Source organism: Microcaecilia unicolor, chromosome 1 (assembly GCF_901765095.1).
Source record: "Microcaecilia unicolor chromosome 1, aMicUni1.1, whole genome shotgun sequence".
NCBI classification, from domain to species: domain Eukaryota; kingdom Metazoa; phylum Chordata; class Amphibia; order Gymnophiona; family Siphonopidae; genus Microcaecilia; species Microcaecilia unicolor.
In genome coordinates this window covers 1,383,044-1,408,462 of record NC_044031.1, presented here as the reverse complement: position 1 = coordinate 1,408,462, position 25,419 = coordinate 1,383,044, and the positions used below count along the sequence as shown (strand labels likewise).

The window sequence follows — 25,419 nt, the reverse complement described above, 5'->3', positions numbered from 1 at the left end:
GAAAACGGTAACGGAATTCAAACATGCGTGGGATAAGCATAAAGGAATCCTGTGCCGAAGGAATGGATCCTCAGGAGCTTAGTCAAGATCGGGAGGCGGGGCTGGTGGTTGGGAGGCGGGGACAGTGCTGGGCAGACTTATACGGTCTGTGCCAGAGCCGATGGTGGGCAGCGGGACTGGTGGTTGGGAGGCGGGGATAGTGCTGGACAGACTTGTACGGTCTGTGCCAGAGCCGGTGGTTGGAAGGAGGGGCTGGTGGTTGGGAGGCGGGGATAGTGCCCTGAAGAGCACAGGTACAAATCAAAGTAGGGTATACACAAAAAGCAGCAAATATGAGTTATCTTGTTGGGCAGACTGGATGGACCATGCAGGTCTTTTTCTGCCGTCATCTACTATGTTACTATGTTATTTTATAGGCCTGTATCATATCTCCCCTCAGCCGCCTTTTCTCCAAGCTGAAGAGCCCTAGCCGCTTTAGCCTTTCCTCATAGGGTAGTTGTTCCATCCCCTTTATCATTTTCGTCGCCCTTCTTTGCACCTTTTCTAATTCCACTATATCTTTTTTGAGATACGGCGACCAGAATTGAACACAATATTCGAGGTGCAGTCACACCATGGAGCGATACAAAGGCATTATAACATCCTCATTTTTGTTTTCCATTCCTTTCATAATAATACCTAACATTCTTATATGATATGAAAATTGGAACGACAAGTGATGTGATTACATTTGCAGATGATACAAAATTATTCAAGGATGTTAAAACATGTGCGGACTGTGAAATATTGCAAGACGACCTTGGAAACTCGAAATCTGGGCATCCAAATGGCAGATGAAATTTAATGTGGACAAATGCAAGGTGATGCACATTGAAAAGAATAATCCGAATCATGGTTACCTGATGCTAGGATCCACCATGGGGGTCATCACTCAAGAAAAAGATCAAGGTGTCGCAGTAGATAATACACTGAAATGTTCTGCTCAGTGTGTAGTAGCGGCCAAAAAAGCAAACAGGATGCTAGGAATTATTAGGAAAGGGATGGTGAATAAGACCGAAAATACTATAATGCCTTTGTATCGCTCCATGGTACACATCTTGAGTATTGTGTTCAGTTCTGGTTGCCATATCTCAAAAAAGATATAGTGGAATTAGAAAAGGTTCAAAGAAGAGTGACCAAAACGATAAAGGGGATGGAACTCCTCTCATATGAGGAAAGGCTAAAGAGCTTAGGGCTCTTTTAATCGGAAAACAAACATCTGAGGAAGGATATGATTGAGGTGTACAAAATCCTGAGTGGTGTAGCACGAGTAAAGTAAATCGATTTTTTACTCGCTCAAAAAGTACAAAGACTAGGGGACACTCGAGGAAGTTACATCGAGATACTTTTAAAATAAATAGGAGGAAATATTTTTTCACTCAACGAAGTGTTAAGCTCTGGAACTCTTTGTCTGAGGATGTGGTAACAGCAGTTAGAATATCTGGGTTTAAAAAAGGTTTGGACAAATTCCTGGAGGAAGAGTCCATAGTCTGCTATTGAGACAAACATGGGAAGCAACTGCTTGCCCTGAGATTTGTAGTATGGAGTGTTGCCATGATTTGGGTTTCTGTCAGGTACTTGTGACCTGGTTTGGCTACTGTTGGAAACAGGATAGTGGGCTAGGTGCAGTGGTGTGCTGGAGCAGGTTCTCACAGGCTCGCAAGAGCCGGTTGTTAAGTTTTTAAGAATTTTGGGAGCCGGTTGTTAAAGTAGGGCCCTCCATGGCTACTTTAACAACTGGCTCCCAAAATGTGGGCTTGGGCCCAGGGGCGTATCTGCGTGGGGCCACAGGGGCCTGGGCCCCCGCAGATTTCGCCCTGGCCCCCCTCCCCGCCGTCAACCCTCCCCCGCTGCTTACTTTTGCTGGCGCCGAGGTCCGACCCGCAATCTCCGTTTTTCGTCTTCCTCCGTGGCCATGCTTCCAGGAAGTAACGCTGCAGTGCTGATTCGTTGAATCCAGTTCGGCGTCTGACGTCAGACGTCGAACTGGATTCAACGAATCAGCACTGCAGCGTTACTTCCTGGAAGCATGGCCACGGAGGAAGACGAAAAACGGAGATTGCGGGTCGGACCTCGGCGCCAGCAAAAGTAAGCAGCGGGGGAGGGTTGACGGCGGGGAGGGGGTGGAGAGAGGCGGCGGCGGCGGCGGCGGCGGCGGGGGGGGGGGAGGCAAAAATGTGCCCCCCCTCTCTGGCTGTGGCCCCCCCTACCGCCGGATTCCAGATACGCCCCTGCTTGGGCCCCCTGCTGAATTCTCTTTTACTTTGCTGGTGGGGATGCTGAGCCCTGCTAGCCAAGTAAATAGACTGCTGCTGCTCCCCGCTCCTTGTTTCCAGCTCTGAGCAGCAGGCTGGGACTTCTCCAGCATGTGTGAGAAGTTCCAGCATGCTGCTCAGAGCAAGACCTTGGGAGTGGTGGCAGTCCATTTATTGGTTGCCAGCAAAGGTATGCCTAGTGTGCCCGCACGAAGGGAGGGAGGAGAGAGCGGCAAGTGTTGCTCCCCCCCACCCCCCCAGCCACCCCTGGCCCTTCCAACTGCAGAGCTGACTACGTCCGGAGAAAGAGCCTGTTGTTAAAAATTTACCAGCAGACCCCTGGCTAGGTGGACCATTGCTCTGACCCAGTATGGCTACTCTTATGGACATGTTTCTGGAGGAAAAGTCCATAGTCTGCTAGTGAGACAGACATGGGAAGCAACTCTTTGGAATTCCAGAATCTTGCAATTCTTGGGGGTTCTACATGGAATGTTGCCACGATTTGGTTTTCTGCGAGATACTTGTGACCTGGCTTAGCCACTGTTTGGAAAACATGATACTGGGCTAGATGGACCATTGGTCTGACCCAGTGTGGCTACTCTTATTCTTATGTATAATGCATATGAAGGGGGAATGAGGAGGGCAGTTTGTGTGTTTTTGGAGGGGGATTAGTCTACTGGTTATACAGTGGGCTGATAACCGGGGAAGCCGGGATTTACAAGCTGCTGCTCCTCCTTGTGGACTTGTGATGATATTTATTATTTGTTACATTTATATCCCACATTTTCCCACCTATTTGTAGGCTCAATGTGGCTTACATAGTACCGGAGAGGCGTTACAGACTCCGGTGTGAACAAATACAAGATGATGTTGTGGTAAGATCAAGTTCATGTGGCATAGCCATAGGAGTGGCCTAGTGGTTAGGTTGGTGGACTTTGGTCCTGAGGAACTGAGTTCAATTCCCACTTCAGGCACAGGCAGCTCCTTGTGACTCTGGGCAAGTCACTTAACCCTCCATTGCCCCAAGTAAGCCGCATTGAGCCTGGCATGAGTGGGAAAGCGCAGGGTACAAATGTAACAAAAATAAAATAGATACTATTGGAGATTCTACATGGAACGTTGCTACTATTGGAGATTCTACATGGAATGTTGCTATTCCACTAGCAACATTCCATGTAGAAGGCTGTGCAGGCTTCTGTTTCTGTGAGTCTGACGTCCTGCACGTACGTGCAGGACGTCAGACTCACAGAAGCAGAAGCCTGCGCGGCCACATTGGTGATCTGCAAGGGCCGACTTCTACATGGAATGTGGAATAGCAACATTCCATGTAGAATCTCGAATAGTAGCAACAGTGGAGGAGTGGCCTAGTGGTTAGGGTGGTGGACTTTGGTCCTGAGGAACTGAGTTCAGTTCCCACCTCAGGCAGCTCCCTGTGACTCTGGGCAAGTCACTTAACCCTCCATTGCCCCATGTAAGCCGCATTGAGCCTGCCATGAGTGGGAAAGTGCAGGGTACAAATGTAACAAAAATAAAATAGATACTATTGGAGATTCTACATGGAATGTTGTTACTACAATTGGAGATTCTACATGGAATGTTGCTATTCCACTAGCAACATTCCATGTAGAAGCCTGCGCGGCCACATTGGTGATCTGCAAGGGCCGACTTCTACATGGAATGTTGCTACTATTGGAGATTCTACATGGAATGTTGCTATTCCACTAGCAATATTCCATGTAGAAGGCTGCGCAGGCTTCTGTTTCTGTGAGTCTGAAGTCCTGCACGTACGTGCAGGATGTCAGACTCACAGAAGCAGAAGCCTGCGCGGCCACATTGGTGATCTGCAAGGGCCGACTTCTACATGGAATGTTGCTAGTGGAATAGCAACATTCCATGTAGAATCTCAAATAGTAGCAACAGTGGAGGAGTGGCCTAGTGGTTAGGGTGGTGGACTTTGGTCCTGGGGAACTGAGTTCAATTCCCACTTCAGGCACAGGCAGCTCCTTGTGACTCTGGGCAAGTCACTTAACCCTTCATTGCCCCATGTAAGCCGCATTGAGCCTGCCATGAGTGGGAAAGCGCAGGGTACAAATGTAACAAAAAGAAAATAGATACTATTGGAGATTCTACATGGAATGTTGCTATTCCACTAGCAACATTCCATGTAGAAGGCTGTGCAGGCTTCTGTTTCTGTGAGTCTGACGTCCTGCACGTACGTGCAGGACGTCAGACTCACAGAAGCAGAAGCCTGCGCGGCCACATTGGTGATCTGCAAGGGCCGACTTCTACATGGAATGTGGAATAGCAACATTCCATGTAGAATCTCGAATAGTAGCAACAGTGGAGGAGTGGCCTAGTGGTTAGGGTGGTGGACTTTGGTCCTGAGGAACTGAGTTCAGTTCCCACCTCAGGCAGCTCCCTGTGACTCTGGGCAAGTCACTTAACCCTCCATTGCCCCATGTAAGCCGCATTGAGCCTGCCATGAGTGGGAAAGTGCAGGGTACAAATGTAACAAAAATAAAATAGATACTATTGGAGATTCTACATGGAATGTTGTTACTACAATTGGAGATTCTACATGGAATGTTGCTATTCCACTAGCAACATTCCATGTAGAAGCCTGCGCGGCCACATTGGTGATCTGCAAGGGCCGACTTCTACATGGAATGTTGCTACTATTGGAGATTCTACATGGAATGTTGCTATTCCACTAGCAATATTCCATGTAGAAGGCTGCGCAGGCTTCTATTTCTGTGAGTCTGAAGTCCTGCACGTACGTGCAGGATGTCAGACTCACAGAAGCAGAAGCCTGCGCGGCCACATTGGTGATCTGCAAGGGCCGACTTCTACATGGAATGTTGCTAGTGGAATAGCAACATTCCATGTAGAATCTCAAATAGTAGCAACAGTGGAGGAGTGGCCTAGTGGTTAGGGTGGTGGACTTTGGTCCTGGGGAACTGAGTTCAATTCCCACTTCAGGCACAGGCAGCTCCTTGTGACTCTGGGCAAGTCACTTAACCCTTCATTGCCCCAAGTAAGCCGCATTGAGCCTGGCATGAGTGGGAAAGCGCAGGGTACAAATGTAACAAAAATAAAATAGATACTATTGGAGATTCTACATGGAACGTTGCTACTATTGGAGATTCTACATGGAATGTGGAATAGCAACATTCCATGTAGAATCTCAAATAGTAGCAACAGTGGAGGAGTGGCCTAGTGGTTAGGGTGGTGGACTTTGGTCCTGGGGAACTGAGTTCAATTCCCACTTCAGGCACAGGCAGCTCCTTGTGACTCTGGGCAAGTCACTTAACCCTTCATTGCCCCATGTAAGCCGCATTGAGCCTGCCATGAGTGGGAAAGCGCAGGGTACAAATGTAACAAAAAGAAAATAGATACTATTGGAGATTCTACATGGAATGTTGCTATTCCACTAGCAACATTCCATGTAGAAGGCTGCGCAGGCTTCTGTTTCTGTGAGTCTGACGTCCTGCACGTACGTGCAGGACGTCAGACTCACAGAAGCAGAAGCCTGCGCGGCCACATTGGTGATCTGCAAGGGCCGACTTCTACATGGAATGTGGAATAGCAACATTCCATGTAGAATCTCGAATAGTAGCAACAGTGGAGGAGTGGCCTAGTGGTTAGGGTGGTGGACTTTGGTCCTGAGGAACTGAGTTCAGTTCCCACCTCAGGCAGCTCCCTGTGACTCTGGGCAAGTCACTTAACCCTCCATTGCCCCATGTAAGCCGCATTGAGCCTGCCATGAGTGGGAAAGTGCAGGGTACAAATGTAACAAAAATAAAATAGATACTATTGGAGATTCTACATGGAATGTTGTTACTACAATTGGAGATTCTACATGGAATGTTGCTATTCCACTAGCAACATTCCATGTAGAAGCCTGCGCGGCCACATTGGTGATCTGCAAGGGCCGACTTCTACATGGAATGTTGCTAGTGGAATAGCAACATTCCATGTAGAATCTCAAATAGTAGCAACAGTGGAGGAGTGGCCTAGTGGTTAGGGTGGTGGACTTTGGTCCTGGGGAACTGAGTTCAATTCCCACTTCAGGCACAGGCAGCTCCTTGTGACTCTGGGCAAGTCACTTAACCCTCCATTGCCCCATGTAAGCCGCATTGAGCCTGCCATGAGTGGGAAAGCACAGGGTACAAATGTAACAAAAATAAAATAAATTAGGGAATTGTACAATGGAAGAGTTGTGTTATGTCCATTACATACTTTAGTTTTGTTGTGTTGCAGAGGTCAGGCATTTATGTTGGATCGGTAGGGTATGCCTTTTTAAACAGGTTGGTTTTTAGTGATTTCCGGAAGTTTAGGTGGTCGTACGTTGTTTTCAAGGCTTTTGGTAATGCGTTCCACAGTTGTGTGCTTATGTAGGAGAAACTGGATATCTAGAAGAAGGATAAAACCCCCACGCAGACAACAATAAGGTGAATCAGGGTTCGTGGCACAGATAAAAGGACTCGATAAGGCCGTGTTTCGGTAAACGTTGCCTACATCAGGACGTACACGGAGAGAGTGGTGGATGCTTGGAATGCCCTCCCGCGAGAGGTGGTGGAAATGAAAACGGTAACGGAATTCAAACATGCGTGGGATAAACATAAAGGAATCCTGTTCAGAAGGAATGGATCCTAAGGAGCTTAGCCGAGATTAGGTGGCAGAGCCAGTGGCGGGAGGCGGGGATGGTGCTGGGCAGACTTATACGGTCTGTGCCCTGAAAAGGACAGGTACAAATCAAGGTAAGGTATACACAAAAAGTAGCACATATGAGTTTATCTTGTTGGGCAGACTGGATGGACCGTGCAGGTCTTTTTCTGCCGTCATCTACTATGTTACTATGTACACAATACTGCAGAAGCATCACTGACAAGATTCAATGATGAATAACGGAACAGCCAAACCTGACTACTGCCCACTGAAAAGATGTAAAAAATATAAGCGGTAAAGGCATCTGCCACAGTTTCAGTCAGTATCTGAAACACGGCCATGTCGAGTCCTTTTATCTGTGTCACGAACCCTGCGTGATGAGCACAGTACTGAAGATTTCTTGCTATTCCAATTGGATCGTCTTTATTTGTTTATTCGACTCACTGTTTCACCCTGTGGGAATTGTGTAAGTCACTTCTCCCTCCATTGCATATAACGTGTACAGCGCTGCGCTGCGTAGCGCTATAGAAACGATTAGTAGTAGTAGCAGGTACAAACTTGGATTGTAAGCCAACTGAGAACAGACAAACTCCTCCTCTACCTGAACGAAGCCAAAAGACCTGAGCAAAATCAATTGACTGTGTGGCCTGGTAATGAGGATGTGTAGTTGGAGGGGAGGGGAAGTGTGAGTTTTCTTTAAATGTGGTGAGGAATTGAGTAGGTGGGATTAGGATGTGTCGAAGTGTGTGTCAGGTTGTTTGGGGCCATGTCTTTCTTTGGAGGGGGTGTAAGATAGGGTTATCCAGGAATGTGCTGGGGGTATGTAGGGAGGTGTATGGAGTGTATATCGAATGTGGGTGTTTATGAAGGGAGGAAGGGGGATATGGTATATGGGTGGGGGTTGGGGTGTACATCGAATTTGGGTGTTTATGAAGGGAGGGGGATATGCTATATGGGTGGGGGTTTGATAGTGATGTGGGGGTCTGTGTAAAAATAGAGATGGGGAGGGGACCCTCCTCTCACTGTCTTTAAGACCTCAGGAAATGATTATTTTTTTCCCTCAATGCCCCGAAGAAACAAGGAAATAAATCTTCCGTTAACGAAGTGTCTCTACATTCATTAATCCCAGGCAACCAATCAAAATCCTTCCACTCATTGACACTATCAACCGATCCTTCATTCACTATTTCACAGGAAGGGTCAATGACCCTGCTCCAAAAGAGAACAGACTTCATCTCACCGTATCTGGAAGCATAGTCTGGCCGAGGAATCATGAAAATCTTTTGGAACATTTTGCAGAAAGATTTGATGTCAGCGAGATGAGGCTTCTCAGATGTTCCCACAATCAGAACACGATCCTCAGCCTTTATCGTTTTCAGAACTTTTACTAAATCCTTCTTCAGACGCTTTGGTTCTAACTAGGAAAAAGAAAACAAGATATGTTACAAAAGAACTCAACAAAAGGCACAAGAGAGAGCTGAGAACCCCCCTCACACTGCAATAATTATAGAAAAACACAGAGAGAACCCAGAACCCCCTCACACTGCAATCATTACAAAAAAGGACAGAGAGAGAGAACCCAGAACCCCATCGCACTGCAATCATTACAGGAAAACACAGAGAGAACCCAGAACCTCCTTATACTGCAATTATTACAAAAAAACAGAGTGCCCCAAAACCCCTCACAGTGCAATCATTACAGAAAAATGAACAGCCCAGAACCCCCTCACACTGCAATTTTTACAGTAAAACACAGAGAGACCCAAAATCCCTCACACTGCAGTCATTACAGAAAAATGCAGGTAGGACCTAGAACCCCTTCACATTGCAATCATTACAGGAAAACACAGAGAAAACCCAGAAACCCCTCAAACTGCAAACATTACAGAAAAACAGAGAGAGAGCCTAGAACCCACTCACACTGCAATTGTTACAGAAAAATGAAGAGAGAACCCAGAACCCCCTCACACTGCAATCATTACAGAAAAACACAGAGGAAACCCAGAAACCCCTCACACTGCAAACATTACAGGAAAAGAGAGAGAGCGCCTAGAACCCCCTCACACTGCAATCGTTACAGAAAAATGAAGAGAGAACCCAGAACCCCCTCACACTGCAATCATTACAGAAAAACACAGAGGAAACCCAGAAACCCCTCACACTGCAAACATTACAGGAAAAGAGAGAGAGAGCGCCTAGAACCCCCTCACACTGCAATCGTTACAGAAAAATGAAGAGAGAACCCAGAACCCCCTCACACTGCAATCATTACAGAAAAACACAGAGGAAACCCAGAAACCCCTCACACTGCAAACATTACAGAAAAACACAGAGGAAACCCAGAAACCCCTCACACTGCAAACATTACAGGAAAACAGAGAGAGAACCTAGAACCCACTCACACTGCAATCGTAACAGAAAAATGGAGAGCCCAGAACCCACTCACAATGCAATTTCTACAGTAAAACACAGACAGGCTTATTTTCGAAAGAGAAGGGCGCCCATCTTTCGACACAAATCGAGAGATGGGCGTCCTTCTCTCAGGGTCGCCCAAATCAGCATAATCGAAAGCCAATTTTGGGCATCCCCAACTGCTTCCCGTCGTGGGGACAACCAAAGTTCTCAAGGGCGTGTCGGAGGCATAGCGAAGGCGGGACTGGGGCGTGCCTAACAGATGGGCGTCCTCGAGCGATAATGGAAAAAAGAAGGACACCCCTGAGGAGCATTTGGGTGACTTTACTTGGTCCATTTTTTCTTACGACCAAGCCTCAAAAAGGTGCCCGAACTGACCAGATGACCACTGGAGGGAATCGGGGATGATCTCCCCTGACTCCCCCAGTGGTCACTAACCCCCTCCCACCCTGAAAAACAACTTTTAAAACTTTTTTGCCAGCCTGAAATGTCATACTCAGGTCCATCGCAGCAGTATGCAGGTCCCTGGGAAGGGAGGTATGTTGTGTGTGTCAGCGGAGGCATAGCGAAGGCGTGAACATCCTTCTTTCAAACATTTTGGACGTCCTGAACTGCCTCCCTCCCACAGGGATGGCCAAATTTCAAGGGAGTGGAGGAGTGGCCTAGTGGTTAGAGCACTGGTCTTGCAATCCAGAGGTGGCCAGTTCAAATCCCAGTATTGCTACTTGCAATCCAAAATCCAAATAAATCAAGGGGATGTCAGAGGCATAGCAAAGGCGGTCCTTCACCCATACTCTAAAGATGTCCCTGACAAGCACTTGGACGTTTTCACCTGGACTTGCATTTTTCTAAGGTTGTAGATGGCAATTTATTTAAGGTTGTAGACGACTATTATACATGCAGCTTGTCTGCATGTATGAAGCCTTCTTTGGCATATGCAGAGCAGCCACGCATAATGCTTGGCTGCTCTCCACCAGCTTCCCCTCCTTAGGAAGGAAATCGTATGCAAATGAGCTAACAGCGAGCAGCTCATTTGCATGCGATTTCCTTCCTGCATGCCCATTCCTTTCTGAATCGAAGAGAAGGGCTTTTTCCGCTCAGTTAGTGCATCTGGCTGAAGGTAAGGGAGCTATGTACCTGGAAGCAATTTGTGAAGTCCACTGTAGTGCCCCCTAGGGTGCCTGGTTGGTGTCCTGGCATGTCAGGGGGACCAGTGCACTACGAATGCTGGCTCCTCCCATGACCAAATGGCTTGGATTTGGTCATTTCTAAGATGGACTTCCTCGCTTTCCATTATTGCTGAAAATCAGAAACAACCAAGTCCTGGGGACGACCATCTTTTAAGGTCGACCTAAATTTGCTGATTTGGGCGTCCCCGACCATATTATCGAAATGAAAGATGGACACCCATCTTGTTTCGATAATACAGGTTTCCCCGCCCTTGCTGGAGCCGTCCTGCGAGGACGTCCCCAGGAAAACTTGGGCGTCCCTTTCGATTATGCCCTTCAGAGAGACCCAAAATCCCTCACACTGCAATCATTGTAGGAAAACTTCGAGAGAGCCTGTCATTGCCTAGTTAAATGCCACTGAGTGTAGGTTTCCAGCCTAATAAGCAGAATTTAAGTGGGCAGAATTTTTCCCAACCACTCATACTACTTTGAATATCGTCCCCAGTTACTTGTAAAGAAATACTGTCCTCTCCCTTTTGCCCTATCATTACAGCTATGCCCCATGTCTTCTTTACTTTCTCTCTCTTCCCACCTCCTCCTCTGTCCCAGTGGCTCTTTCTTCCTATCTTCTTGCCTGTATCTTCTGTGTCGTACTCTTGGTTCTTCTCTTGCCCATCCTTTTTGAAGTCACATGCTTACCTCTTTCTCCTCTTTTGGTACTTTCTTATAGAAAACTTTCTCTGCATTTCCAACCCAAACCACAGAGGGCTGCATTTTCTTTGCTACCTGCGAAAAGCGAAGAGACATCATTAAAGCAGTTAAGGGATACATGTATGAGGTGTTGACTAGCTTCATTTATTCCTGTTTCGTTGAGGGTGGCCCTTCGTCTAAACTGAAAATAGTTCTGGCAATCCAGTGAATAAAAACATATCAGGTAATGTTGAGAGGGACTTATACATTGGGGGGGGGGGGGGGGGGGGGGGGATTATTCTATAAAACAGACTGTAATATTTACACACAGATTACATGCGTTTGGATATAGACATGTTAATGCCGAAATTCCACCTAAGTACTATTCCGTAAATCTATGCATATCTTACATATCATATTTCCTTATCGTGCACACCAGACTAGTCCAGACAAGTGAGGGCTGTTCAGGCTGAAGGGAGACATGATTGAGGTCTACAAAATCCTGAGTGGTGTAGAACAGGTAGAAGTGAATCGATGTAGATACAGCTGGCAGACACCCTTATGCCGTAATGGCAACTGCGGTTAAAGTGCCTTACTTCTGACGAGTACCACTGAGTAATACGACCATCTGAAGCAGCTGAGTGATATGGAGAGGCATAATCGAATGAGGGCGCCCATCTCTAAGGGCGCCCATCTCCGGGGCCGGCCCTGGGAAGGGGCGGAGCCAACGGTATTATAGAACAAGATGGGCGGCCATATTTCATTTCGATAATACGGTCAGGGCCGGCCAAATCTCAACATTTAGGTCAACCTTAGAGATGGTCGACCTAAATGTTGAGATGGCCGGACTTAGAGACGGCCGGCCTCGGTTTTCGCCGATAATGGAAACTGAGGCTGGCCATCTCAAAACCAGCCAAATCCAAGCCATTTGGTAATGGGAGGAGCCAGCATTTGTAGTGCACTGGTCCCCCTCACATGCCAGGACACCAACCAGGCACCCTAGGGGGCACTGCAGTGGACTTCAATAATTTCACCCAGGTACATAGCTCCCTTCCCTTGGGTGGTGAACCCCCCAAATCCCCCCAAAACCCACTCCCCACAACTGTACACCACTACCATAGCCCTTATGGGTGAAGGGGGGCACCTACATGTGGGTACAGTGGGTTTCGGGTGGGTTTTGGAGGGCTCACATTTACCACCACAAGTGTAACATGTATGGGGGGATGGGCCTGGGTCCGCCTGCCTGAAGCGCACTGCAGTACCCACTAAAAACTGCTCCAGGGACCTGCATAGTGCTGTGATGGAGTTGGGTATGACATTTGAGGCTGGCATAGAGGCTGGAAAAAATGTTTTTAAAGATGTTTTTTTAGGGTGGGAGGGGGTTGGTGACCACTGGGAGAGTACGGGGAGGTCAACTCCGATTCCCTCCGGTGGTCATCTGGTTCAGACACCTTTTTTGAGGCTTGATCCTGAAAATAAATGGACCAGGTAAAGTCGGTCAAATGCTCGTCAGGGCCGCCCTTCTTTTTTCCATTATCGGCTGAGGGCGCCCATGTGTTAACCGCGCCCCTGTCCCGCCTTTGCTATGCCTCCGACTCGCCCCCTTAAACTTTCGCTGCTCCTGCGATGGACTGCAGTTGAGGGCGGTGAAAATCAGCTTTCGATTATGCCGCCCTTAAGAGAAGGGCGCCCATCTCTCGATTTGTGTCGGAAGATGGGCACCCTTCTCCTTCGTAAATAAGCAGAATAGCTACCTGGAGCAGCAGATCAAGAGAGACGGTTGATGAAGCCATACGATATAACGTTGCAAGTGTATAAACTAGCTAGCTGACATAGCCCAGTACAAGAGCTGGCTGGACTAGCTGTGTACTGGAGGAGTAGCCTAATAGCTAGTGAGTGGCATGAAAACAAGGGGAAACTGGGTTTGATTCCCAATGCAGTTCCTTGTGACTCTCAGCAAATCACTTAACCCTTTATTGCCCCTAGTACAAAATAAGCACCTGTTTATAAGAACATTGGGTCAGACCAATGGTCCATCTAGCCCAGTATCCTATTTTCCAAACAGTGAAGCCAGGTCACAAGTACCTGGCAGAAACCCAAATCGTGGCAACACTCCATACTACAAATCCCAGGGCAAGCAGTTGCTTCCCATGTCTGTCTCAATAGCAGACTATGGACTTTTCCTCCAGAAACGTATCCATAAGAGTAGCTATACTGGGTCAGACCAATTGTCCACCTAGCCCACTATCCTGTTTCCAAACAGTGGCCAAGCCAGGTCACAAGTACCTGGCAGAAACCCAAATCGTGGCAACACTCCATACTACAAATCCCAGGGCAAGCAGTTGCTTCCCATGTCTGTCTCAATAGCAGACTATGGACTTTTCCTCCAGAAACGTATCCATAAGAGTAGCTATATTGGGTCAGACCAATGGTCCACCTAGCCCACTATCCTGTTTCCAAACAGTGGCCAAGCCAGGTCACAAGTACCTGGCAGAAACCCAAATCGTGGCAACACTCCATACTACAAATCCCAGGGCAAGCAGTTGCTTCCTATGTCTGTCTCAATAGCAGACTATGGACTTTTCCTCCAGAAACTTGTCCATAAGAGTAGCCATACTGGGTCAGACCAGTGGTCCACCTAGCCCACTATCCTGTTTCCAACAGTAGCCAAGCCAGGTCACAAGTACCTGGCGGAAACCCAAATCGTGGCAACATTTGATTATAACTACAGAAAGGTGGTATATCAAATCCCATCCCCTTCCCCCATGGCTAGAACAGCTGTGCACTAGAGAATCTGTACTCCAGAGCTAGCTGGAGAAGTGACACACCAGAGTAGGCTGGAGTAGCTGTGCACAAGAGGTGGCTGATGTAACCATGGGTCTGGATTAGCTGGAGTAGCAAAACGCCAGAAGCATCTGACAGAGCTGTACTCTAGAGGGAGCTGGTGCAGCTATTTCTGTAGAGGCTGATGAATTGACTATGCCCTACTGCAAGCTGGGCAATAAAAGTTGGCTGGTGTGGCTGTGCAGTGGACCTATGCAGTGTATCAGAGCTAGCAGGTGTAGCCATGCACTAGATCTCGCAGAATATAGAATATTGCTGCCATTGTGCAGTATCACCATCTGTAGCAGTTGTGCAACATAGTTGGTTGAAGCAGTTGACTGGTGTGGTAATCCTTATTAACCTGAGATGGTCAAGCCTCTTAAGACTTGTTAACTGTAAAGTGTCAGTATCTTGAATTATAACCTTGGCACACCAGAACACACCTGAAGTCTTTATTTTCTGAAGTTTCTTTTATTGAATAAATACAGATAATCTACTCACAGTCAGATGTTCAGAAGTGTTGCCCCAGGGCACAGAGACTCCGTAATTCTGAGAGCTGTATCAGTGGTTGGAGGTAGAAATCCGAAGAGAGGCAGCTTTATTGCAGAGGTCAGAAAATAGTTGAAATAGCTCAGAGCTGGGTGACTGGAGAATGCAATATCTCATTAGGAAGATATATTCAAGGTAAAAAACCAAGTTCGTTCCAGGGAGTCCAGCAGGACAAGTGCTGTCTGAAGCAAGATGGAGAATGCCTCATGGCGAGAGAGACAGGGAGGTGAAGAAGGCTCACACAGGCCCAGGGAGGAGGAGGTAAAGACCAATGGGGACAGAGCCTGCCACTAGGTGGCAAGAGTGGTCCTAGAGGACGGCCCTCGATTGGCGGGAAAGGTTATACCTGGCTGACCTTTCAGGACAGAGATAGTAAGGATGACCAGGAAATGATAGCAGGAAGATAAAGGAGCCAAGCTTGGCTGAGAAAGAGAGGAGGTCTGGGCAGTAGCACAAACCACTGGTAACAGTTCTTGTACAGACAGGCAGGTGTGGCTGCATTGCCTGTGAACTACGTTACACACAATGCATTGCTCACGTATCTTTGCAGTGAGAACTGCGGCAATGAAAATCCTTAGAAGTCAGAATAACAGCAAAAGCATTAAACACATTTTAGGATCACATTATAAACTAGAGCGAGGCTGTCAGAGGACAGAACAGAGATATAGCTGTCCAATACAATTTAAAGGTGCAAAAGAGTAATATAAGCATTGAGAGACACAACACCATCCACCTGCTGATGCCACTTAGCTACAGCAGTGGCTGGAGCTGGTATGCAAGAGCTTTGGCCAGTGCCAGTGTGCAATACCAGAGAGCATAGAAGAGGGAAGTCAAATATGCCCCAATCAAAATAGAGCTGAATGCCACAGGTTGTCAACACAGATAACTTTGTCACTATAAATACCGATATTTTCTAGGGTACGCAAAAAGCATAGAACTAGCAGAGTTCCACAAGGAGGCAATGTTGTGTTGTGGGTTTGCAGATGACACAAAACTATTCAAGCACAGGTAGACTGTGAAATATTGCAGAAGACCTTAGGAAACTGGAAGACTGGGCATCCAAATGGCAGATGAAATTTAATGTGGACAAATGCAACATGATGCACATTGGAAAGAATAATCCAAATCATAGCTACCTGATGCTAGGGTCTACCTTGGGGGTCAGCACTCAAGGAAAAGATGTAGGTGTCATTGTAGATAATACGCTGAAATCTTCTGCTCAGTGTGTGGCGGCGGCGGCCAAAAAAGGATGCTAGGAATTATTATGAAAGAGATGGTGAATAAAACCAAAACTACTATAATACCTCTGTATCACTCCACGGAGCGACCACACCTTGAGTGTTGTGTTTTTTAAAATTTATTTATTTGCTGCATTTGTATCCCACATTTTCCCACCTCTTTGCAGGCTCAATGTGGCTTACATTCGCCGTATCTTAAAAAAAAGATATAGTGGAATTAGGAAAAGTTCAAAGAAGAGCAACCAAAATGATAAAGGGGGTGGAACTCCTCTCCTATGAGGAAAGGCTAAAGAGGTTAGGGCTCTTCAGCTTGGAAAAGAGATGGATGAAGGGAGATATGATTGAGGTCTACAAAATCCTTAGTGGTGTAGAACGAGTAGAAGTAAATTGATTTTTTACTCGTTCCAAATGTACAAAGACTAGGGGAAACTCAAGGAAGTTACATGCAAATACTTTTAAAACAAATAGGAGAAAATATTTTTTCACTCAACGAATAGTTAAGCTCTGGAACTCTTTGCCAGAGGGTGTGGTAACAGTGGTTAGCGTATATGGGTTTAAACAAGGATTGGACAAGTTCCTGGAGGAAAAGTCCATAGTCTGCTATTGAGACAGATATGGGAAGCAACTGCTTGCCCTGGAATTTGTAGCATGGAATGTTGCCTTGATTTGGGTTTCTGCCAGGTACTTGTGACCTGGATTGGCCACTGTTGGAAACAGGATACTGGGCTAAATGGAGCATTGGTCTGACCCATGATGGTTACTCTTATCTAATATAATAATTTGTTCCTCCAATGTTCCAATGAGGCTACCTGCGCTCGTAACCATCTCCTGACGTCACTCTCCTCCAACGTTCTCCATCCCTCCCAGTTCCAGGGCCCCCCCTCTCTCCCAGTTCCACGGTCGTCGGCCCTCCCTCCCTCCCTCCCTCCCAGTTCCAGGGCCCCCCCCCCTCTCTCCCAGTTCCACGTTCGTCGGCCCCCCCCTCCCAGTTCCAGGCACCCTCCCTCCACTTTTAAAAACTAATCTTCACTTACCGCGTCGGGGTTATGGTGGCTGGCAAAGCGTGCAGGCTCGGCCCTTCTCTTTCTGTCAGCTCTGTTCCCGCCCTTGCGGAAACAGGAAATGAGGGCGGGACTAGAGCTGACAGACAGAGAAGGGCCGAGCCTGCATGCTTTGCCGGCCGCCGTAACCCCGACGCGGTAAGTGAAGATTAGTTTTGAAAAGCAGAGGGACTGGGTGCCTGGAACTGGGAGGGAGGGAGGAAGTGGAGGGCCGACGAACGTGGAACTGGGAGAGAGGGGGGGGGGCCCTGGAACTGGGAGGGAGGGCCGACGACTGTGGAACTGGGAGAGAGGGAGGGCCCTGGAACTGGGAGGGAGGGAGGGCCGACGACTGTGGAAATGGGAGAGAGGGAGGGCCGATGACCATGGAACTGGGAGAGAGGGGGGGGCCCTGGAACTAGGAGGGAGGAAGGGTGGACCAACAAACGTGGAACTGGGAGACGGGGGGGGGGGGGGGGCCTAGAACTGGGAGGGAGGGAGTGAGGGAGGGCCCACGACCTTGGAACTGGGAGGGAGGGCCAATGACCGTGGAAGTGGGAGAGATGGGGGCCCTGGAACTGGGAGGAAGGGAGGGAGGGCCGACAAACGTGGAACTGGGAGATAGGGCCGATGACAGTGGAACTGGGAAGGAGGGAGGGCCCACGGCCATAGTCACCCACTTAGTCACCTCTCCCCTCTCCAGTCGGTTCAAAACTCTGCTGCCCGTCTCATCTTCCGCCAGGGTCGCTTTACTCATACTACCCCTCTCCTCAAGACCCTTCACTGGCTCCCTATCCGTTTTCGCATCCTGTTCAAACTTCTTCTACTAACCTATAAATGTACTCACTCTGCTGCTCCCCAGTATCTCTCCACACTCGTCCTTCCCTACACCCCTTCCCGTGCACTCCGCTCCATGGATAAATCCTTCTTATCTGTTCCCTTCTCCACTACTGCCAACTCCAGACTTCGCGCCTTCTGTCTCGCTGCACCCTACGCCTGGAATAAACTTCCTGAGCCCCTACGTCTTGCCCCATCCTTGGCCACCTTTAAATCTAGACTGAAAGCCCACCTCTTTAACATTGCTTTTGACTCGTAACCACTTGTAACCACTCGCCTCCACCTACCCTCCTCTCTTCCTTCCCGTTCACATTAATTGATTTGATTTGCTTACTTTATTTATTTTTTGTCTATTAGATTGTAAGCTCTTTGAGCAGGGACTGTCTTTCTTCTATGTTTGTGCAACGCTGCGTATGCCTTGTAGCGCTATAGAAATGCTAAATAGTAGTAGTAGTAGTAGTAGAGAGAGGGGGGCCCTGGAACTGGGAGGGAGGGAGGGCCGACGAACGTGGAACTGGGAGAGAGGGGGCCCTGAAACTGGGAGAGAGGGGGCCCTGAAACTGGGAGGGAAGGAGGGCTGACGACCGTGAAACTGAGAGGGGGGGGGCCCTGGAACTGGGAAGGAGGGAGTGAGGGACAGAGAAATGCACGAATTAAAGTAACAGAAATTACAGCTTATTTAAAAAAAAAAACTTTAAAAGATGCTCACTCTCAATGTCTGTATATGAAACTCGCAGGGAGGGGCCCTGAAACTCGGAGGGAGGGAGGGGATGACCCTGGAACTGGGAGGGAGGGGGGCCCTGGCACACACTCTCATTCTCATTCTCACACACACACTCGCACCCAGTCTCACTCTCTCTCTCTGTCACACACATACACTTGCACATTCACTCCCTCTCTCTCTCACACAGTCACTCTCACACACACTTTCTCAAACATACACACTCTACTACTACTACTACTACTACTACTACTATTTAGCATTTCTATAGCGCTACAAGGCGTACGCAGCGCTGCACACACATAGAAGAAAGACAGTCCCTGCTCAAAGAGCTTACAATCTAATAGACAAAAAAAAAAATAAAGTAAGCAAATCAAATCAATTAATGTGAACGGGAAGGAAGAGAGGAGGGTAGGTGGAGGCGAGTGGTTACAAGTGGTTACGAGTCAAAAGCAATGTTAAAGAGGTGGGCTTTCAGTCTAGATTTAAAGGTGGCCAAGGATGGGGCAAGACGTAGGGGCTCAGGAAGTTTATTCCAGGCGTAGGGTGCAGCGAGACAGAAGGCGCGAAGTCTGGAGTTGGCAGTAGTGGAGAAGGGAACAGATAAGAAGGATTTATCCATGGAGCGGAGTGCACGGGAAGGGGTGTAGGGAAGGACGAGTGTGGAGAGATACTGGGGAGCAGCAGAGTGAGTACATTTATAGGTTAGTAGAAGAAGTTTGAACAGGATGCGAAAACGGATAGGGAGCCAGTGAAGGGTCTTGAGGAGAGGGGTAGTATGAGTAAAGCGACCCTGGCGGAAGATGAGACGGGCAGCAGAGTTTTGAACCGACTGGAGGGGGGAGAGGTGACTAAGTGGGAGGCCAGCAAGAAGCAGATTGCAGTAGTCTAAACGAGAGGTGACAAGGGTGTGGATGAGGGTTTTGGTAGAGTGCTCGGAAAGAAAGGGGCGGATTTTACGGATGTTGTAAAGAAAGAAACGACAGGTCTTGGCAATCTGCTGGATATGAGCAGAGAAGGAGAGAGAAGAGTCAAAGATGACCCCAAGGTTTCGAGCTGAGGAGACATGGAGAATGAGAGAGCCATCAACAGAAATAGAAAACGGGGGGAGCGGGGAGGTGGGTTTGGGGGGGAAAATGAGAAGCTCGGTTTTGGTCATATTTAATTTCAGGTGGCGTTGAGACATCCAGACAGCAATGTCAGACAAGCACGCTGAAACTTTGGTTTGGATGCAAGGTGAGATATCAGGGGTAGAAAGGTAGATTTGGGAGTCATCAGCATAGAGATGGTAGGAAAAGCCATGGGATGAGATTAATGAACCAAGGGAAGAAGTGTAGATAGAAAAGAGGAGGGGACCAAGAACAGAACCCTGAGGTACGCCAACAGGCAGAGGGATAGAAAACCTTGCTAGTGCCCGTTTCATTTGTGTCAGAAACGGGCCTTTTTTACTAGTGTTCTTATAGGCAGGTACTTTTTCTGTCCCTAGAGGGCTCACAATCTAAGTGTTTATATCTGGGGCAATGGAGGGTTCAGTGACTTGCCCAAGGTCACAAAAAGCTGCAGTGGGAATTGAACCCAGGTTACAAGGACTAAAGCCCGACACACTAACCATTAGGCTACTCCTCCTCAGAATTTAAGATTTTAGCACCCACAGGCAAGACTTCAGGGGGGTCCCAGACATTAGAGAGTAGGAGGAGTATGAGATATCATTATATCTCTAAAGTAAACGGGAGCAGTCTCTCTGCTTTGGCCTGGTTATTTGGTGCATTCAAAATCTGACAGTTGAGGCAGCTGCCTGTGTTTTCTCTGCCTAAGTTGAGGGTAGAATCAAAGTGGAGGCAGGAATCTGTGATGCAAGGAACAGAAGAAAAAATAGCAGACTACCAAGCAAAGATCAGAGAAATAGTTAAGGCTTTTATTGCACCAAGGAAATACTAGCAATAAAAGCCTCAACTATTTCTCTGATCTTTGTTTGCTGGTCTGCTGTGTTTTTTCTTAAATTCAGGGCTGTCCAAACCCTGTTCCACTGTCTGATATTATAGTGATGTCCAGGGCTGACTTAGTAGAGTGCACTGTTTCCTCTAAGCTGAGTGGGAATCCTCCAACTCCACTGCTTCAATATTATGTTTCCAACCACTAGGGACAGGCAGGTTCCCTGGAGTTCTACAGAGTTTGCCTGTCCCTCACTATTGAAAATGTGATAGTGAAACAGCGCCCCCCACTGGCAGGACTGTTGGTGGAGAGAACTCCATCTCAGCTTAGAAGGAACAGTGGAGAAGCGCAGGGCTGGTATTTGAAAGCATTGGGGTTTTGGAAAGCGCCATGATTGCATTGTAACTGATCTCCTTAATGTACGTATGCTCTTGGGAAGTGATATTTCCACTTCAGAAGACTCCCTGTGGCCTTGATATTGACATACGCTCTACCCTTGAACTGACAAAGGAGAGGGGTATTCTCTCAGACAATACCTTGAAGACAATGTGCATCATCATTTGGAGGCCACTCTTCCCGGGGTATTTCCCAACAGTGTTCTCTGGGGATAGATCAAAGAAGTTAGAGCCAGACTCAGTGCAGATGGCATGAACAAGCATCTTCTTTCCAGTCCCAGCAGGACCTGCCAGCAACATAGATTTCAGTAAAGGAGCCTTCTCATGAACAACTGCAGAACCTAGAAAAAATGAAAGACAAATGCCTTCAGTAAAAGCAAGAATCACATCTATTCACCATGCAAGAATGAGACAATACAGGAGCATTCTCTCCTCCTGCCCACCAAAAGAACTCTTCCCCACCTCTAGACCAAGAGCCCCATCCATTCATTGTGCAAGAGCGAGACACTACAGGAACTCTCTAATCATGGACAAAAGCCATCCTCCTCTAATCCAAGAACCTCATCCATTCATCAGGCAAGAGCGAGACACTACAGGAACACTAATCCGGCCTACTGACAAAATGCACCCCTATCTCTAATCCAAGAGCCCCATCTATTCACTGTGGAAGAATGAGATACTACAGGAGCACCCTCATCCTGTCCACTGACAAAATACTACTACTACTTAACATTTCTAGAGCGCTACTAGGGTTACGCAGCCCTGTACAGTTTAACAAAAAAGGACAGTCCCTGCTCAAAGGAGCTTACAATCTAAAGGATGAAATGTCAAGTTGGGGCAGTCTAGATTTCATGAATAGTGGTTAGGTGCCAAAGGCGACATTGAAGAGGTGGGCTTTAAGCAAGGATTTGAAGATGGGCAGCTAGTTGGTGGGTTTCAATGAGAAACCCTATTCCACTAGCACAAATGCTAGGTAAGACACACTTGTCTGTTTTCTGTCAATGGCCTGGTCTGAAAGCTACCTCACAAGCAATAACGAGCTTGGATTTTTATTTATTTATTTGTTGCATTTGTATCCCACATTTTCCCACCTATTTGCAGGCTCAATGTGGCTTACATAGTACCGTTGGGAGTTTGCCCAGTCGGTTGATAACAAATACAAGGTTGTATAGTGGTCGAATGAGGTATGTGTGGAGGGTCAGAAGGGATGATGGTTGTGTGTTGTCCAGTGCGCTCATTAGGTATGCTATGCTTTGGGTGAAGGGTTTACGTAGGGTCGTTAGGGTAGGCCTTTTTGAAGAGGTTGGTTTTAGTGATTTCCTGAAGTTCAGATAAATCTCTGCAGCAGCAGTTGCAGGACTCCATGGCTGTGCCTATTGGGGGTAATTCAAGAATACACATTGGCCAAGGTCTCATATATTGGAGAATTTGGGTTAGTAATGGCATTACGCAAATATGAGATGTCCTCCTTGGGAAGAAGCTATGTTCTTTTGCCTACTTAAAGTTAGGTAATGATTTATTAGCCTACACTAAGAAGACTTACAGCCTTATTTTCGAAAGTGATGGGCGCCCAGATTTCGACCCAAATCAGGAGATGGGCGCCCATCTTGCAAAGGTGCCCAAATCAGTATAATCGAAAGCCGATTTTGGGCGTCTTCAACTGCACTCCTTCTCCGTCGCGGGAACAAACAAAGTTGATGGGGGCGTGTCGGAGGCATGGTGAAGACGGGACTGGGGCATGTTTATCGGCTGAGGAGAGATGGGCGCCCTTGGCCAATAATTGAAAAAAGAAAGGCGTTTTTACTGCGAATTTGGATCACTTTTTTGGGACCCTTTTTTTTCACGAACAAGTCCCAAAAAAGTGCCCTAAATGACCAGATGACCACCACAGGGAATCGGGGATGACCACCCCTGACTCCCCCAGTGGTCGCTAAGCCCCTCCCACCCAAAAAAAACAACTTTAACAAATTTTTTATCCAGCCTGTTTGCCACCCTCAAATGCCATACCCAGCTCCATCACAGCAGTATGCAGGTCCCTGGAGCAGTTGCTAGTGGGTGCAGTGCACTTCAGGCAGGTGGACCCAGGCCCATCCCCCTCTACCTATTACACTTGTGCTGGTAACTGGGAGCCCTTCAAACCGCCCCCAAAACCCACTGTATCCACATGTAGGTGCCCCCCTTCAGCCATAAGGGCTATGGTAATGGTGTAGAGTTGTGGGCAGTGGGTTTTGGGGGGGATTTGAGGGGCTCAGCACCCAAAGGAAGGGAGCTATGGACTTGGGAGGTATTTTACTTTTTTTTTTAATTGTTACACGTGCTCCCTAGGGTGCCCGGTTGGTGTCCTGGCATGTGAGGGGGACCAGTGCACTATGAATCCTGGCCCCTCCCACGACCAAATGCCTTGGATTTGCTCGTTTTTGAGCTGGGCGCCTTCGGTTTCCATTATCGCTGAAAAACGATTACACCCAGCTCAAATCTGCACAAATCCGATGCATTTGCCCGGCACAAACCGTATTATCGAAAAAAAAGATGGGCGTCCACGTTCGATTATGCCCCTCTTATTCTGTTAGTTATATAACGCTATAATTTATTCTTCCTTAACATATATATGCACATGATATATATCTATACCATGATCTGTTCACGTATGTTATGTTACATGTATGCTACCATGTATGTATGCAACTTAACACATTACCATTTGTAATTCTATTACCCGGAAATGGCAACCGCCATTACGGCAAATGTAAGTCACATTGAGCCTGCAAATTGTTGGGAAAATGTGGGATACAAATGCTACAAATAAATAAAATAAATAAATAAATATTATTTAGTATTTAAGATGAGTGTTTATGGTATGCCTGCTTGAAGAGATCTGTTTTCAGTAGCTTTCGGAAGATGGTTAGGTCTTGCGTTGTTTTTATGGTCTTCGGTAGTACATTCCATAGCTGTGTGCAAATGTATGAGAAGCTGGTCGCGTATGTGGATTTGTATTTTAGCCCTTTACAGTTAGGATAGTGGAGATTGAGGAATGTGCATGATGATGGGTCAACGCTTAGCTCTCGGAGGTAACCCTGTGTGGGACCAGGTTTGAAGAATGCTAAACTTGATCCTTTACTGGCCAATAGTTACTGTCCTAGGATGGTGTGCAAACAGCGATTGGAATTTGTAGAAGAAAATTCTTTGCTGGATTCCCATCAACACAGATTTTGTCCAGGATATGGTTCTGAAACCCTGCCGTTGTCATCATTTCATATTGTTTCGTGTGCCTTAGGGGCAGGTACAGCTGCTTACCTGTTAATAATTCTTGAGGTCTTGGCTGTGTGTAAGAGTGTGTCACACAATTTTGTTAACAATCACTTAACAACAGGGGAAATACCCTAAGCCAGAGTACAATTAAAATTATCCAACCATATTAAGTACTCACTTTACACTAATATTGTGTTAATTCATATCACTCACACTACATTCATACACCAATCATCCCAGCACTCCTACTTCCCAGCCTTGCGCTGTCAAACGTTTATCTCGTCCCTATTATTGGCACGGCATACTAGAATGCCCACAAAGCATATACAAGTAATTTCCCATCTGTCCACGTGTATACGTCACAGGGACCAATTTTCCATTTCAAACTATTCCAGTTTAAAAGGTCTTCTTCTATCTATGTCCCATATATGTAGGTCAAGGTAAAATCATGTGAACAAAATGCCAGTTTTGTAGCTTTTAAAGGATCTTCTATCCACTCATGTAGCTGCATTCAGCATATATAGTCACAGGCATAGGTGAGGCTGCTGGTTGGATTGTATACATTCATTCAAAAAATCAGCATGGAGTCATCATGGTTCCCAATGCGTGTACGCATTTCGTCTACAACTTCATCAGGAGAACCCGATCAACCCTCCTATAAATCAAGCACATATGAGATACCATCTATGGCATGTTGAGTTTTTATACATGTTTGAAGAATAAAGCAGTGGCGTAGCCAAGGGCGGACCTGGGTGGGCCAGGCCCACCCACTTTGGGCTCAGGCCCACCCAGTAGCAGCACACCTATGCTGATTCCCTAGCCCCACCAGCTGAAAACTCCCAACTGTCCCTCCTGCATACCTTGTAAATAGCAGATGGCATGCAGGTGAGACAAGGAGAGACCAAATCACCTGTGGGGCAGTGAGGGGTTCTTCTGCCCACCCATCTTGAGTCCAGGCCCACTCAAAGTTGGGTGTCTAGCTACGCCCCTGGAATAAAGTGAATTGGTTGAACCAGTGGCTTATCAAGCTGTCCTTCATTTCCCACTTCTGCATTTCCTGCAGGAACCATGATGTCATGTTTCTAAATTAATGGCTGAATGAGTCACTGCTGTGACCCAGTATGAAACTTCTTGCACATAGTAATATAGTAAGTGACGGCAGATAAAGACCTGTATGGTCCATCCAGTCTGCCCAACAAGATAAACTCATTTTACTTGATATGTGATACTTTATATATATACCCGAGTTTGATTTGTCCTTTCCATTCTCAGGGCACAGACCGTATAAGTCTGCCCAGCACTCTTCTTGTACTAAAAGTTCTGAAGCTAACGTTGAAGCCCCTTAAAATTTACATTCAAGCCCATCCCTATCTACTCAGTTATGATCAGGGCGTAGACCGTA

The 25,419-nt window shown here is 47.2% G+C and overlaps 1 protein-coding gene across 1 annotated transcript in view; it reads right to left on the bottom strand.

Moving 5' to 3' along the window:
* LOC115460006 (dynein regulatory complex protein 11-like) overlaps positions 1-25,419 on the bottom strand; it is a 185,023-nt gene that overhangs the window by 7,427 nt on the left and 152,177 nt on the right. Inside the window, exons 15-17 of the mRNA XM_030189868.1 lie at positions 20,910-21,109; positions 11,243-11,329; positions 8,203-8,380 (exon numbers count right to left, since the gene is read on the bottom strand). Coding sequence (XP_030045728.1) covers positions 8,203-8,380; positions 11,243-11,329; positions 20,910-21,109 — 465 coding nt within the window. The remainder of the gene's footprint in view (positions 1-8,202; positions 8,381-11,242; positions 11,330-20,909; positions 21,110-25,419) is intronic.